General features: G+C 37.6%; 1 protein-coding gene across 1 annotated transcript in view; it reads right to left on the reverse strand.

The window, feature by feature from the left end:
- Nucleotides 1-16,325, reverse strand: part of Ptprq (protein tyrosine phosphatase receptor type Q) — a 198,954-nt gene that overhangs the window by 135,862 nt on the left and 46,767 nt on the right. The window contains exons 15-17 of the mRNA XM_021174928.1: nt 6,746-6,928; nt 5,856-5,957; nt 1,997-2,117 (exon numbers count right to left, since the gene is read on the reverse strand). Of these exons, the coding sequence (XP_021030587.1) occupies nt 1,997-2,117; nt 5,856-5,957; nt 6,746-6,928 (406 nt within the window). The remainder of the gene's footprint in view (nt 1-1,996; nt 2,118-5,855; nt 5,958-6,745; nt 6,929-16,325) is intronic.

The following is a 16,325-nucleotide window of genomic DNA, read 5'->3' on the forward strand; positions in this document are numbered from 1 at the left end:
GAAAGAAAGAAAGAAAGAAAGAAAGAAAGAAAGAAAGAAACTGTAGTAACAGGTCCCAGCATTGGAAATGTTGAAAACCACTGTCTTAATGAAATCACACAGATAGCTACACATCAGAGACAGAAATGTACACATCAGAGACAGACATGAATCCTATATCTCACTAACTTGAATCTATGTATAGTGAGTGATGATAGCTGCATCATACCTTCCCACTTAAACTGATAATAGCAAAGAAAAAAAAAGTAAAAATCTATGACCTCTTATTAGCTGTACTGTCTAAACCTTTCAAGAAATGTCTTAGTAAAAAATTGATGGAAACTAAAAAATACATTTCTAGCTACTTCATTATCATTTACCTGTTTCATTATATACATAACATTCTTGAATATATTATATTTATGTGAAATAGTCATCCTACTACAGAACGTATTTGCTGTATAAATTACATTATTCTTATGGCAAAAACAAACTATAAAAAATCAGAGATTAAGTTTTAAACCTTAAAACTATACTTTTTACTTCCTCAACAAATGATAATACAGTTTCAATCAGTTGTGAATGGTAGTTTACTGTCTTTAATTCAACAATATATAAGGTATGTCTTTGTAGTGTTTGTATATAAACATGCTATGTCTGATTTGTCTATGTCTGTATGTATGTGCTTGTGCATTTAATTAGGAAATTCAAATGTGTTGGCAACTTTTCTATGTACCTTTTGATATTGAGAGTCTATTTTATAACCTGGAGATGGCTCTGGGATTAAGAACCAGAGTAGATTCCCAATATCCACATGGAGGTCCACAACCATCTATAACTCTAGGTCTAGGGAATTGATGACCTCTTCTGGCCTCCTCAGGCACCAGATACACATGTAGTACACAAACATCTATAGAGGCAAAACACTCATATACATAAAATTTTAATTAATTGGATTAATTAAATTAAATTAATCCAATTAATGAAATTTTTCATGTATGATTTGAGACTCCCAAATTTCATAACCCAACGTAAGAAGATGGCTCTATAAACATGGAGGACTGAGTTCAAATCCACCATACTCATGAAAAACCCTGAGCATGTCTGTGTAGGCCAGTGAGCCTCATGTTTGAGTGCATGTATGTAGGTGGAGTTGGGCACCTACTGAGGCATTTCTGGTCAGAGAGTCAGGTTAAAGTACTGAGATCAGGTTCTGTGAAAGACCCTGTCTCAAGGAAACAACATAAAGAAGGTTTGAGAAAGACAACCCTTCATCTTCTTCAGTTTGCATATGCACATCACACAGGAACAAATACATGTATGCACTGCATATAAATGTATCACACACACACACACACACACACACACTTATTTTATTTTTTAAGTATTCCTTGCCATGTATCAAGAAAATGGAAATTCACTTTCATCATGATAAAAAAATTTAATTGAAATTAACTTGAAAATAGTTGCGCAAAATATTTGCTTTAAAACTTTCAAATAGCCAGGCATGGTGGCTCACATATGTAGTCCCAGCTACTCAGGAAGCTGAGACAGAAGAATCACTTGAGTCCAGGAATTCTATGCTAAGCCAATCGATCTGATGTTTGCACTAAGTTCAGCAACAATACAGTGACCACCTGGGAGTGGGGACCACCAGGGTACCTAAGGAGAAGTGAACCAGTCCAGGTTGGAAATGGAGCAGGTCAAAAGACTATCAAATATTTTCAGTCATATATTTGTAATCATGTAAATTTATCCTTCAGACCTTAAAGAGTATACATTTGGTATAGCTTTAAAAAACATACTTTTTAAAAAAAAATTTTAGCTGAAAAGATTTTTAATTGCTGACCAACTGCATAATATGATGAAAACTTGTTTCTTAATAAAAAAAAGCATTTTATCCCACCTATTAATAATCAGAGCTCTAATGCAGCCTCACATTCCGAGATAAACACTACATTCCTATTATATTACAAATTAATATTTGTTCTCAGAACTGCTTCCAAAAAATCCTTACCAGACATAAACTGTGTAATAGAGGATAATTCCATTTGGCTCCAAGGGTGGTTGCCATGACAACATCACGGTGACACCAGACAACTGTTTCACAGAGAAGTTCTGAGGAGGAGAGTCAGGAGCTGGAAAATTTTAACAAAGAATGACACATTTCATTAGATAAATATGTAAAATGTAAAAATATAAGTGTACAGAACTTTTTTTTCTGATAAACTCTGTGGTAAATGAATCATGTTCAGATTCACCGGCAGAAGAACCTGATTGCTTATGTTCAGATAAAATGATGAAAGGAGATTTTCATGGTACTGTTAGAACATCTGCTCCTGTGAGTCAATGGAAAAAAGTATTTCATGAGAAAATACAACATGGGTCAGTCACAGTGACTCATTGACTGTTTAAGAACATTTGGGCAAATTATCATTCTCTAATAAAAGCAAATGTTTTATTGGTGAGAATAAATGTCCCCAATAGTAAAAGATCACCCGAGATAATGAAGAGTTGGGAGAAAAAGATGTTATACATTCAAAGAATGATAAGCATACATTTTGAAGGAACTGAGAATGACTGACCTCATTCGGACAAATGGTATTCCTCAACCCCCAGGATATGTCAGAAATCACTAGAGTAAGATGAAAATCTAGTCCATGAGTCTATAATTGCATGGGTTTCACAGGAAACTCCATTATAGAAGGATAGTATGCTAGCAGAAAAATGGTTAGAATCACTCTCAGTTTCCTCAACTTTCTTATACTAGAGAAGAGCTCGTTTCATGAAAAGAGTTCACTGAAGTGGTGACAACTATAGTTGCCACTTCAGATTTGTTTGGTTCTGCTTTGTTTCCCCCCCCAATGGTGCCTCACTGGAAAATGCTGCTGAGTAGTGACATCACATGAGTCTGTGTATTGTTTAGAGACATGTGTTTCCTGGGCTCAGAATCACTTCCAATTCACCTATCAAAGTAAACCCAATAAATACTCTCTTAGCATACTTATAAAGTATAATTTATGTTGACTTTTAGAAAAAAGAATGTCGCCGGGCAGTGGCGGTGCATGCCTTTAACCCCAGCACTTGGGAGGCAGAGGCAGGTGGGTTTCTGAGTTCAAGGCCACCCTGGTCTATGGAGTGAGTTCCAGGACAGCCAGGGCTACACAGAGAAACCCTGTCTCAAAAAACAAAAAAAAAAAAAAAAAAANGAAAGGAAAGGAAAGGAAAGGAAAGGAAAGGAAAGGAAAGGAAAGGAAAGGAAAGGAAAGGAAAGGAAAGGAAAGGAAAAAGGAAAAGAAAAGAAAAGAAAAGGAAAGAAAAGGAAAGGAAAGAAAAGAGAAAAAACAATGTCATTTAAAAACTGGAAGTAATATGGATACAAACATCCAGTGAACTGGAAGTAATATGGATACAAACATCCAGTGACTCCACATTTTTATTCTATAATAAGCATTAAAATTCTTGGGAAGAACACATGAATGTGTGTGTGTGTGTGTGTGTGTGTGTGTGTGTGTGTGTGTGTGTGTGTATGTATGTATGTGGGTATATATGAATAATATATATGTGAATGAAATACACACACACACCCCACAGTAAAAACTAAAAATAAATGGATTTTTAAATTAAAATCAATTTCAGCATAATTAATTCAGCATGTCATAGCATCAGGACACTTGGAAGGTCTTCTGCTGGCATGCTCTCTCCTCACTCCCTCTTCATCTGCCTTCCTTCGGGTCACAGCACAGACAAAAGATTCAGCTCTACTGTCCCTGACGCTCTGGAGAAACCTCACTTCCTCATTAGGCTTAGTTAATAATTTTTGGAAACACTTCTACTAGTAATTACAATTATATAAACTACTTGTTTACACATTTGTCAAACATAGGCCACATCTACACTGAAAGCTTTCTGAGTCAAGGCATATAACTCATAAAATCCAGCTTCCTCGGGCTAGTCTCCATTTGGTGAAATTGTTGAAGAAGAGTCAGGAGGAATGTTTGTTCTTTGATATATGCAATGTGGCCATGAATTCAGGTGAACATTTGCCGGTCAGCCTATTTTTTAATGACTTGTATGATTCAACTGCAGAACTCAAATAGACAGTATGCATTCATGCAGAAAAAACATCCTACTCAGCATAAATATCCACTGGCTTTGATTAAGTCATAATGGATTTTGAATTGTCATGATTGGGATTTTTTGATTAGGTAAGAACTGTAGATGAGAACACTCTACCCCACAAAATAACTAAATGCTAAAATGATGTCTAAATAAGCAAGGTTAATCTATGGGGGGGAAAAAAGAGACAAAAATACAGAAAAGGTTGAATATGCACCAATCATCATGCATAAAAGCAATGATGAGATCATCTTTACCCATGACCCAAAGCCTTCAGAGACTGACAAGCCAGTGTGCATGGCCAAGAGGTTTCAGCGTAGAAAACACAAGAAGAAAATTGTATAGGAGAGGAGAGGTAAAATGGAATTTATTATCGTATGCAAAACTGGGAGTGGTGCAAAGAAAACACCCTGTCCCTCTAATAGTGTCCACGTAACATTCTCAGTAATGAGTTATTCATGACCCTGAGCACCCACAGGATACAATCTCCTGGCATCTTGAGAAAAAAAAAAAAAGGAAAAAAACATACCATAAACATGTATGCTACCTCCAGGCTGACCTAACATGAGAATAAGGATTCCTTCTACATAAAAAGCCAATTGTTTCAAAAATACCTAACATGTAAAACATAAACTCTCAATACTCTTCTAAAGCAGGCCTCTCAGAGTCACCTCCGAGTGCAACGTACACCTGTGGTTTGCTGACGTGTCGATACAGAATGGTCCCAGAAGGGGTGATTTTATTCACCTTCTGGAAAAAAAATGTATGAGAAAGCACAGGACTCAGAGGGGATGGAGGATCCCAGCAGAACATGGTCCACTAATCAACTAAGCAGGGCACACATGGGCTCGCAGAGACTGAAGCAGCAAGCACAGAGCCTGCATGAATCTGCACCAAGTTCTCTTGTGTGTTTAGTATGGCTGCTAGCTTGGTGGTTTTGTATTTGTGGAACTTGTAACAGTGGAGTGTGTATGTGTAGGAATCTTTTGCCTGAGCTTAGGACTCTTTTCCTCCATTCGGTTGCCTTGTCCAGTCTTGATAAGAAGGCTTTTGCTTTGTCTTATTGTATGTTGTTTTGTCTTGTTTTGTTGTTGTTTCTTGGAAGTTTTCTCTTCTCTGACAGGAAACAGAGGGAGAGTAGATTTGGGGGAGAGTAGGGGCAAGCTGAGAAGAGTGGATGGAGGGGAAACTGTGGTCAGGACTTATTGTATAAGAGAGAAATTATTTTCAATTTTTAAAACAGAAAATTAACATTCAAGGAAAGCTCTGTAGTTAATAACTAGATAAAACTAAAAATATAAAGTGAATTTATTGATTATCTAATCCTAATAACATAAGACATGTCGAAAGTTATTTAGACTCTACTCCAAAACTTCTGTAAATGCCAGAAAATGATGAACACTGTTGGGACACATATGATAATCCCATTTTCAAACTTGATCCTTAAAAGTCTCCCATAAAATTGTACTTATAGTACAGTTGGCTTCAAAGGCAAAAAAAAAAAAAAATAGTGTGTCTATCTGATTTTACTCAATGTAAATCTATCTTTCGTACCTGCTCTTATATCATAATGAAATCTTTATATAGTACTTATGTTGTTTATAGCTTACAGTTTAGGTAAAAAAAATGTTGCACTAGGTTTCATTCTGCATATGTCTCCAATCTATAGACTAGATACCACAAACATCCCATAGTATCTCTATATTCCTTGAAATATTAAAAATGCAGGTATTTCAGAATGCACTATATAGCCTTACCGTCTTCCTCGGTCAGTATGCTTATTGGCATACTCCGAACTCCTTCACCTTTCAGTGTACTGGCAGACACCTCAATCACATAATGGGTATACTTCTTCAGTCCTAAACAGAAGTAAAATAGATAAATTAACACAAAGGATAGATCCGTTAATAATATGCAAGAAGTGAACAATGGAATGTCTCTCAATTCAACACTCTGCCAAAACTAAAAGCTAAATAAACTAGGATTGATTATCAGAATAAAAATCCTACAAAAGGGGCAGAGGAGATAGCTCAGTGGGTAAACATGCAATATTGGAAACCTTAGTTCAAATCCCTAGACAATACAAAAAGCCAAGGACAGTACTGTGTAACTGTAACCCCAGTGTTGCTGCAGTAAGATGAGAGATATCAACAGGGTCATCGGCAGAAGCTCAGAGGCCTTCTAACAGGGCACACGCAGTCTGGGGACAAACAACAAAAAGACTCTGCCTCCAGTGAGGAGAAAATGAACACAAACAGTCGATACTGTCTTCTAACCTTCACAGGAGTGCAATCACAGAGAGAGAGACAGAGAGACAGAGAGAGAGACAGAGAGAGAGACAGAGACAGAGACAGAGACAGAGACAGACAGAGAGAGAGAGACACAGAGAGAGAGAGAGAGAGAGAAATATACACACAGAAAACATCCCTTCTCTTATGAGTATAAGATATAAGACATTGCACAAAATACCACACCTAGAATATATTCACATAGGACTACCATAAATTCACACATTAATTTGTTAAAAAGTTCTTACTCCCAGTAACATAAATAATCATGATTAAGTTATTTTACCACATTGGGTTACTATTTTGTGGTCATACTGTCCATAAAATGGTAAATATCAAACAGTAGAATTGTATTTTACCTCCGATAGTTTGAGTGAGAGAGGTTGTATCTATAGTTCTCGCCTCGTGGCTATTACTTCTCTTGAGGTAAATCGTGTACTTTTGTATGATGCCATTGGGACTCCTTGGAGGAAGGAAGGAAATCTCAATCTCTTCCGAGGAAATGTTTTTGTAAGTAATATTTTCTGGCGCACTATCAGGTACTAGAGAGAAGAAAAATTGAAGATGAAATTTCATAAAACACCTAAAACAGCCTGGATAAAAGTTTTGCACAATTGCAAAAAGGTAGGTAAATGCAAACTTTACGCAAAGAATGACAGTGTGCAATGCATCTTTACAGTGTGGTGTAAAGAAACCATAGCAACTACCAACTGTAGAGGGTGAACGGTCATCTCAAATGAAACTACAAGTTATGATTCCTCAGAGAAACTTTATATAATTTTGGAGGAATTTCAAATTGATATTTTTATTTTCACACAATGAATACACTATTGAGTCCCAAGTAATGTATGAAAAAATAAGTTGAGTCATTTTAACATAAGAGATTGGATTGGTAGCCGAGTTCAGTCAAAGAATTGACAAGAGCAAAACACCAAAACCCAACAGATACAATGCACATATCTTAAATATTAAAGATATAGTAAACATATCTTAAATACTCTAAATTATAATAAATTATAAACAAGATAGTGTGAGTTCATTTTGTGTGTATGTAAATATTTTTGAGGTGATGAAAAGGGGAAATGATGCTTATTATAATTTCAAAAAATACTTATATTCACAGTTACACATATCATATGCATGTGTGTTTCTAAATATATATAAATGTACACTGCTCAGTCTTTATGATGTTATGTGTATGTATATGATCTCAGGGCAGCCTTAACTATATTCTAGTTATTTGTCTTTATACCCGCAGGTAAGTGTTTTTCTTACCCTTTGCAAAGGAAAAATTTCTTTGCAACAAATGGATACATTTTTAAAAGAATGTATGTCTGTATCAGAGAGCAATACTGATGGTTGCAACAACAATGGTATAAAAGTTCCTCCAGAAAGCAGTAACAATAATAGCAATTCAAGGGAGCAATTAAACAACACAAACTAAATATCTGAACGTTATTGCATTTTATGGTTTTATTATAAGACTTTTCTTCTCTCTGAAGAAAGGAATTTAACCTTTTATTATTAGTATTGTAAATATAATAGACATGAAATTACTACTTATAAATGAGTAATAAAAAGCAGAACCCCCTGAAAGCGTAGATAGTGTCCTCTCAGTGTGTGCCAGTTATAGGGGTTATTATAGCTGAGGCACTTAAAGAAAAACTGATGCAAGAGTGTAAAAGCTTCTAAAACTTTGATAAAAAAATTAACATTTAATAGGTAGATATCAGTAACAATGGCTGGCAATATAATCCTATCATCTCTTCCTAAGAATTCTAAATCTTTAGTTCTACCTAAAACCAATCTGCTGTAATGACCAAACTCTTCACCAAGCACCTTAACTCCTCCCATCGTCTTCTGTATCTAAGTAAAGGTTTGAATCTACTGAGGACATGGGCACCAAGGATTATCAGATAGTGAATTTGCTTTTCTTTCATAACCTCAATAGCACTAGGGTCTAGGACTCGAGAGACTATGGTTATGATTCCTCTTTTTTGAGTACAGCTATTTTCTACTTCCTTCTTTCTAAAGAACCACTGATCCTTTACAATCCGATTCCATCAGACATCACTGAAGCACTTCCCTAAGTCTCATAACTTTAACAGGTTGTATCATTATCTAAGATAGTCTCTTGACATCATCCTTTCGGAAATCTTAAAGAATTTTATCACTCAAGGAAAATAGCTTTCTCTCTGCCACCTCTATAGATGTCAACACCTGCGCAAATAGTATGTTCAATCCCCCAAACTCTGTATCCTTTGATCTCTTTAACTCTTATACTATTTTCTTCTACTTCAGCTTCAACTTGTCAATGTCTAAGACTTTGTGATTCAATGATTGTCAATCTTTCCCCATTTGTCTGCTACCTCCTACCTTTACATCTGCTGACTCTTGCACTCCTGATCCAAACCTCTGCTTTTTACCCAGTTTTCATTGCCCATTGTCTTTGATATGTTCTTATTTCCTACTCTCAGGCTAGTTCCCAGCATCTACTTTAATAATTCCACAGGCATGGTGTTATCTCTCTTCAATCATGCAGAGATTTTGACTTAGTAAATAAGTGGCTTCTACACATCAAAAGGATCATCCATCATGATCAAGTAGGCTTCATCCCAGGGATGCAGGGATGATTCAATATATGGAAATCCATCAAAGTAATCCACTACATAAACAAACTCAAAGACAAAAATCACATGATCATCTCATTAGATGCTGAGAAAGCATTTAACAAAATCCAACACCCATTCATGAAAAAAGTCTTGGAAAGTTCAGGAATTCAAGGCCCATACCTCAACATAGTAAAAGCAATGTACAGAAAACAAGTAACCAACCTCAAACTAAATGGAGAGAAACTTGAAGCAATCCACTAAAACCAGGGACTAGACAAGGCTGACTCTTCTCTCCCTACCTACTCAATATAGTATTTGAAATCCTAGCCAGAGCAATTCGACAACAAAAGGAGATCAATGGGATAAATATTGGAAAGGAAGAAGTCAAAATATCACTTTTTGCAGATGATATGATAGTATACATAAGTGACCCCAAAATTCCACCAGAAAACTCCTAAACCTGATAAACAACTTCAGTGAAGTAGCTGAATATAAGATTAACTCAAACACATCAGTGGCCTTTCTGTACACAAAGGATAAACATGCTGAGAAAGAAATTAGGGAAACAACACCCTTCATAATAGTCACAAATAATATAAAATACAATGTTGTGACTCTAACTAAGCAAGTGAAAGATCTCTATGATAAGAACTTCAAGTCTCTGAAGAAAGAAACTGAAGAAGATCTCAAAAGATGGAAAGATCACCCATGCTCATGGATTGGCAGGTTCAATATAGTAAAAATGGTTATCCTGCCAAAAGCAATCTACAGATTCAATGTAATGCCCATCAAAATTCCAACTCAATTCTCCACTGAGTTAGAAAGGGCAATTTGCAAATTCATCTGGAATAACGAAAAACCTAGGATAGCAAAAACTATTCTCAACAATAAAAGAACCTCTGGTGGAATCAACATGCCTGACCTCAAGCTGTACTACAGAGCAATTGTGATAAAAAACTGCATGGTACTAGTACAGTGACAGACAGGTATATCAATGGAAAAAAATTGAAGACCCAGAAATGAACCAACACACTTATGGTCACTTGATCTTTGACAAAGGAGCTAAAATTACCCAGTGGAAAGAAGAAAGCATTTTCAACAAATGGTGTTGGCTCAACTGGTGGCTAGTATTTAGAATAACACAAATTGATCCATTCTCATTTCCTTGTACAAAGCTCAAGTCTAAGTATATCAATGAACTCCACATAAAGCCAGAGACACTGAGACTTATAGAGGAGAAAGTGGGTGGAAACCTTGAAGATATGGGCACAGAGGGAAAATTCCTGAACAGAACAGAGAAAGTGGGGGAAAACCTTGAAGATATGGGCACAGAGGGAAAATTCCTGAACAGAACACCAATGGCTTGTACTGTAAGATCAAGAATTGACAAATGGAACCTCATAAAATTGCAAAGCTTCTGTAAGGCAAAGGACACTGTCAATAAGACAAAAAGGCAACCAACAGATTGGGAAAAGATCTTTACCAATCCTAAAACTGATAGGGGGCTAATATCCAATATATACAAATATCTCAAGAAGTTAGACTCCAGAAATAACCCCATTAAGCCCCAGATAACACCATTAAAACTGGGGTACAGAAGTAAACAAAGAATTCTCAACTGAGGAATACTGAATGGATGAGAAGCACCTAAAAAAATGTTCAACATCCTTAATCATCAGGGAAAGGCAAATCAAAACAACCCTGAGATTCCACCTCATGCTGGTCAGAATGGCTAAGATCAAAAATTCAGGTGACAGAAGATGCTGGTGAAGTTGTGGAGAAAGAGGAACACTCCTCCCTTGATGGTGGGACTGCAAGTTGGTACAACTATATTGGAAATCAGTTTGGCGGTTCCACAGAAATTTGGACATAGTACTACTGGACGATCCAGCAATACCACTCCTGAGTATATACCCAGAAANTGTTCCAACTTGAAATAAGGACACATGCTCCACTATGTTCATAGCAGCCTTATTTATAATAGCCAGAAACTGGAAAGAACCCAGATGTCCCTCACAGAAGGATACAGAAAATGTATATTTACACAATGGAGTACTACTCAGCTATTAAAAACAATGGATTTATTAAATTCTTGGGCAAATGGATGTATCTGGAGGATATCATCCTTAGTGAGGTAGCCCAATCACAAAAGAAGTCATTACATATGCACTCATTGCTAAGTGGATATTAGCCCAGAAGCTCACAATACCCAAGACACAATTTGCAAAACACATGAAACTCAAGAAGAAGGAGGACCAAAGTGTGGGTACTTCAATACTTCTTAGAAGGGGAAACAAAATACACATGGAAGGAGTTACAGAGGCAAAGTTCAGAGCAGATATTGAAGGAATAAACATCCAAAGACTGTCCCACCTGAGGATCCATCTCATAAACAACCTCCAAACCCAAACACTATTGCAGATGCTAACAAGGGCTTGCTGACAAGAGCCTGATAAAGCTGTCTCTTGAGAAAAAAGCTCTGCCAGTGCCTGACAAATAGAAAAGTGATGCTCACAGCCATCTATTGGATGGAGCACAGGGTCCCCAATGAAGAAGCTAGAGAAAGCATCCAAGGAGCTGAAGGGGTTTACAGCCCCATAGGAGAAACAACATTATGATCTAACCAGTACCCTCAGAGCTCCCTAGGACCAAACCACCAATCAAAGAAAACAAGTGGTGGGAATCATGACTCTAGCTGAATATGTAGCAGAAGATGGCCTAGCAATCATCAATGGGAGAAGAGACCCTTGGTCCTGTGAAGGTTCTATGCCCCAGTATAGGGGAATGCCAGGACCAGGAAGCAGGAGTGAGTGGGTTGGGGAGCAGGGGGAGAAGGAGGGGATAGGGGATTTTCTGAGGGGAAACTAGGAAAGGGGATAACATTTGAAATGTAAATAAAGAAAATATCTAATATAAAAATAATTTAAAAAAAAATAAGTGGCCTCTAGGTGCAAATAGAGGGGTTTTCCCCAAGTTTTTCACCCACCTATGGGTGACTATTGCTTAGGTCTTCATTGATTCCTCCTTGATCCCCCAATATCTAATCCACACTATTGTATGCTTTTAGCCATATTTTGCTCTCCTCATCCTCAAGAGACCTCTTTTGCTTTGGCTTTGTATATCAGTGATACAGCAATATCTGCCAACTTATGGATTCTTTGAGATTTAAACATATTTGTTTACTGGCCCTTTACCCGTCACCTACCTAAAGGAGAAGTGAACATTCTCTAAACTGACATGTTCCTTGATTTTCTCCATCACTGTAAATGGCACGATCTTTCATTCAGATACTCAGATGAACAAACCTCGGTAATTGTAAATTATTTACTTTGTTCCCATATATAATGAAGTCAGCAGAAACCTTCCAAAAGTTTAATCCTATCAAGTATAATAGTTTCTCCTTAGCAAGAATCATGGGACTTCCTAGATGGGCACCAAGGAATCAGCTCTTCTATTTCTGCCCACCTCTATTTACACCTGGGCGAATAGCCTACTTCCTACCAGCAACAAGAAAATTACAAGTGTTTTGTTCTTTAAACGCAGAACATTTCTTCCTACTTCAAAATTTGGCAATTTCTCCTTCTATAATATATTTTGTCTTTATTTTTCTCATTTATATAATTATAAACGTCTCTGGGTAAATAAAGCCTCCCAAGTGAGACTTGTTCTCTGCCTCACTTTTAAATGATCTCATATTTTTTCTTTTCATTTGGGTGTATGCATGAGTGTGTGCATGTGAGCATGCATGAGTGTGTATGTACACTTGTGTGTGAATGTGTGTGTGTGTATGTGAATAGGTGAGTGTCCATGCATGTGTGTGTGTGTATGTGTGTGCATAGGTGAGTGCCCATGCATCAGTGTGTGTGTGTGTGTGTGTGTGTGTGTGTGTGTGTGTGTGTGTGTGTATTCATGGGTGTGTCTCTGTCTGTGTGTTTTCATTTCTCCCTAGAAAGTATTAGTATTTCAAGTCCCAGTGGATTTAACTGGTGATTTTCAGTGACTTTTCTATAGTGTCAAGTTTAAGAAAGAATAAATACAGCCAGGCAGAACCCCCAGTGGCAGTATGGGCACACCAACCCACCTACAAAACTTTTGGCACAAAATTGGTCCTGTATGAAAGAAATGCAGGGCCAAAGATGGAGCAGAGAGTAAAGGAATGGACAACCAGTGACAAGCTGATTTTTATACCCATCCTATAAGCAGGCACCAATCCCTCACACTATTAATAATGCTATGTTTTACTTGCAGACAAGAACCTAGAATAGCAGCTCCTCGGAGACTACTCAGCAGCTGACTGAGGCAGATGCAGATACCCACAGACAGACATTGTAAGGAGGTCGGGGATGCCTATGTAAAAGTTAGGGGAAGGATTGATGGCCTTCAAGGAGATGGCAACCCCACAGGAAGACCAACAGTGTCAACTAACCTGGACCCCTGGGAGCTAATAGAGACCGAACCACCAACCAAAGAGCACACACTCCTGGTCCGAGGCTACTGACGCATATGTAGCAGAGTGCTGCCTTGTCTGGTGAGTGGGAAAGGATGCGCCGGATCCTGAAGAGACTTGATGTACCAGCGCAGGGAGATACAGGGCAGGAGGGAAGCTGTTGTCTCAGAGGCCAAAGGGGAGGAGGGGGCAGGGAGGAACTCTGCCAGGTCGGGATAGAATAAGGGGCAGTATTGGAGATGTAATTAATTAATTAATTAATTATAACAATTTACAAAAAATATTTTTCTTTTCATTTTATAAATGCAGTCCCTTTCAAAGATAACAGCACACAAGCACACAATACAGAATCCATAAAAATCTATTTAATGGGTGACTTAATACCATTCCCAATTTAGAAAACAGGAAATTCACATTTGTATCCAGTGAGGGAAGCAGAGCAGCCTAAGTGCAGATTTTCTTCCCTCCCCCCCCCTCCTTCCAGGCCCATTCCCCCCACTTCTAAGTCCAGCTCTGTAGCAGACCTCCTACTGTAGCCTCCCCATCTCCTCTGCCTCTAACCCCAGCAGATCACAGGACCTTCGTCCAGGATCTCCCCATGCCCCACATTCATCCCATGATCCCAGCACTCAATTCTAACATTCACCCCTTGAAAACTCACAGGCTACTCAGGCCAGAGAAGCAGCAGATCTTCACCCCTCCCTTCTTTTTTTCTAAATCCAGTCCTCTGGTCTCACCCCTAATTCTGTAACAAACTGCCTACTACGATTTCACTCTTGTCTTTGCCCCATCTCCAGTGGATCATTCAGATCTTCTTCTCTAATCTTCATCTCTATTCAGTCTGTTATCCCAGTCCCCATCTCCAGCAGACTTTCCCAGGGTACCCTCCAGCCAAGCATGACAGAGAAGCAAGTAGGTCAGCAAGCCAGGTAGGCAAGCTTCAGATCTTCACTCCCACCACCTATTCTCATTGGGAACTCTGTAGCAGATAACCTGCTGGGGTCTTTTCTCACACTCTACCCCCATTCTCAGGGAACTAAGCAGATCCTGCTGGAATACCCTCATTTCTTTCCTCCTATGGATGCTTTCAATCATCCCTCTTTCCCATCCCAATTCCTAATTGTCATCACCCACAATGCTCATAACCTAGAAAAACATTGTACCTGAGATCTCCAGTGGTAAAACCTGGCAAGATCCTAGAAGAATCCTCGACTAGGCAATAAACAGCCACCATGCCTTCCTAAGAAAAAGAGAGGTAAGGGAAAACAAGGGGGAAAATGTCCACCCAACAAAATCAAAACCAGATGTCAGCACTTAGAATTAAAATCTTCTCAAACCCAGATGCCTAGAAGCTAGCATAAAAACACAGTCAATAACATAAGGACAAATGTCTCCACTAGAGCCCAGCAACCTAACCACAGTAGGCCCCCAAGTATTGCAATGCAGCTTAGGCATGAGGCAAAAACTTTAAATACCTGTTATGAATGTGATAGATGGCCTTAAAGAATAATTAAATAAATCTCTCCAAGAAATCCATGAAAGCACAAACAAGCAGCGGAAGCAAATGAATAGAACAGTTCAAGCCCTGAAGGTAGAAGGAGAATCAATAAAAACTCAAACTGAGGAAAATCTAAAAATGAAAATTTGGGAATTTGAATGGGAAGCTTAGAGGCAGGCTTCACCAACAGAGTATAAGAGAAGGAAGAGAAAATCTCAGGCATTAAAGATACAATAGAAGAAATAAATACCTAATCAAAAACAACGTTAAATCTAAAAAAAAAAAAAAAATCCTTCCACCAAACACCCAAAAGATTTGTAACAGTATGAAAAGACCAAATCTAAGAATACTAAAAATAGAGGAAGGAGAGGAAAGTGGGGTTGAAAACATTTTCAACATAATCACTGAAGAAAAGTTCCCTAACCTAAAAGACGATAAGTCTGTCAAGGTACAAGAAGCATACAAAACACTAAATGGACTGGGCTAAAAAAGAAATTCACATTGACACATAATAATAAAAACATTGAACATACAGAACAAAGAAAGAATGTTAAAAGCTGCATCAGAGAAAGACAAGTAGCATATAAAGGTAGACCAACTACAATTACACCTGACTTCATAAAGGATTCTCTAAAAGCCAAAGGGCCTTAAAAAATGTTATAAGACCCTAAGAAGCCACAGATTCCAGCTGACAAGTATACACAACAAAACTTTAAATCACAATAAATGGAAAAATAAGATAATCCATGTTAAAACCAAATTTAAGCAATATCTATTTACAAATCCAACCTTACAGAAAGTGCTAGAAAGAAAACTTCCATCTAAAGAGGTTAACTTCACCCAGAAAAACACAAGAAATAAATAACCCAGGATCAGCAAATCAAAAGAGGAGAAACACCCCGAACACACACATGCGGGCATGTACACAGACACACATTAGAAAATTACAAGAATCAGCTAGCATTGCAAATTGATATTTCTGAACATCAACAGTCTCAAGTCCCTAATAAAAAGACAGAATAACAGAATGGATGTGATAAAAGGATCCACAATTCAGCTGCATCCAAAAACAACATACTTCAGCATCGAGGAAAGATATCACTCCAGTGTAACATGGTAGGAAAAAGTTATTCCAAACAAATACTGTTAAGAATCAAGCTGATGGAACCATGCTAATATCTGACAAAGTAGAATTGAAGTCAGGACTAATTAGATCATATAGGGAAGGCCATGCCTATTCATCAAAGGAAATGTCCTCCAACAGGACATTGCAATACTTTTCCCTTCTTTTTTTTTTTTTTTTTTTTTTCTTTTAAACATGAAATTTATTTTCAATTAATATAGGGCACATGAAATCAAGATTAATGAAAGGAAATAATATA

This window comes from Mus caroli, chromosome 10 (assembly GCF_900094665.2).
Source record: "Mus caroli chromosome 10, CAROLI_EIJ_v1.1, whole genome shotgun sequence".
Lineage (NCBI taxonomy): Eukaryota > Metazoa > Chordata > Mammalia > Rodentia > Muridae > Mus > Mus caroli.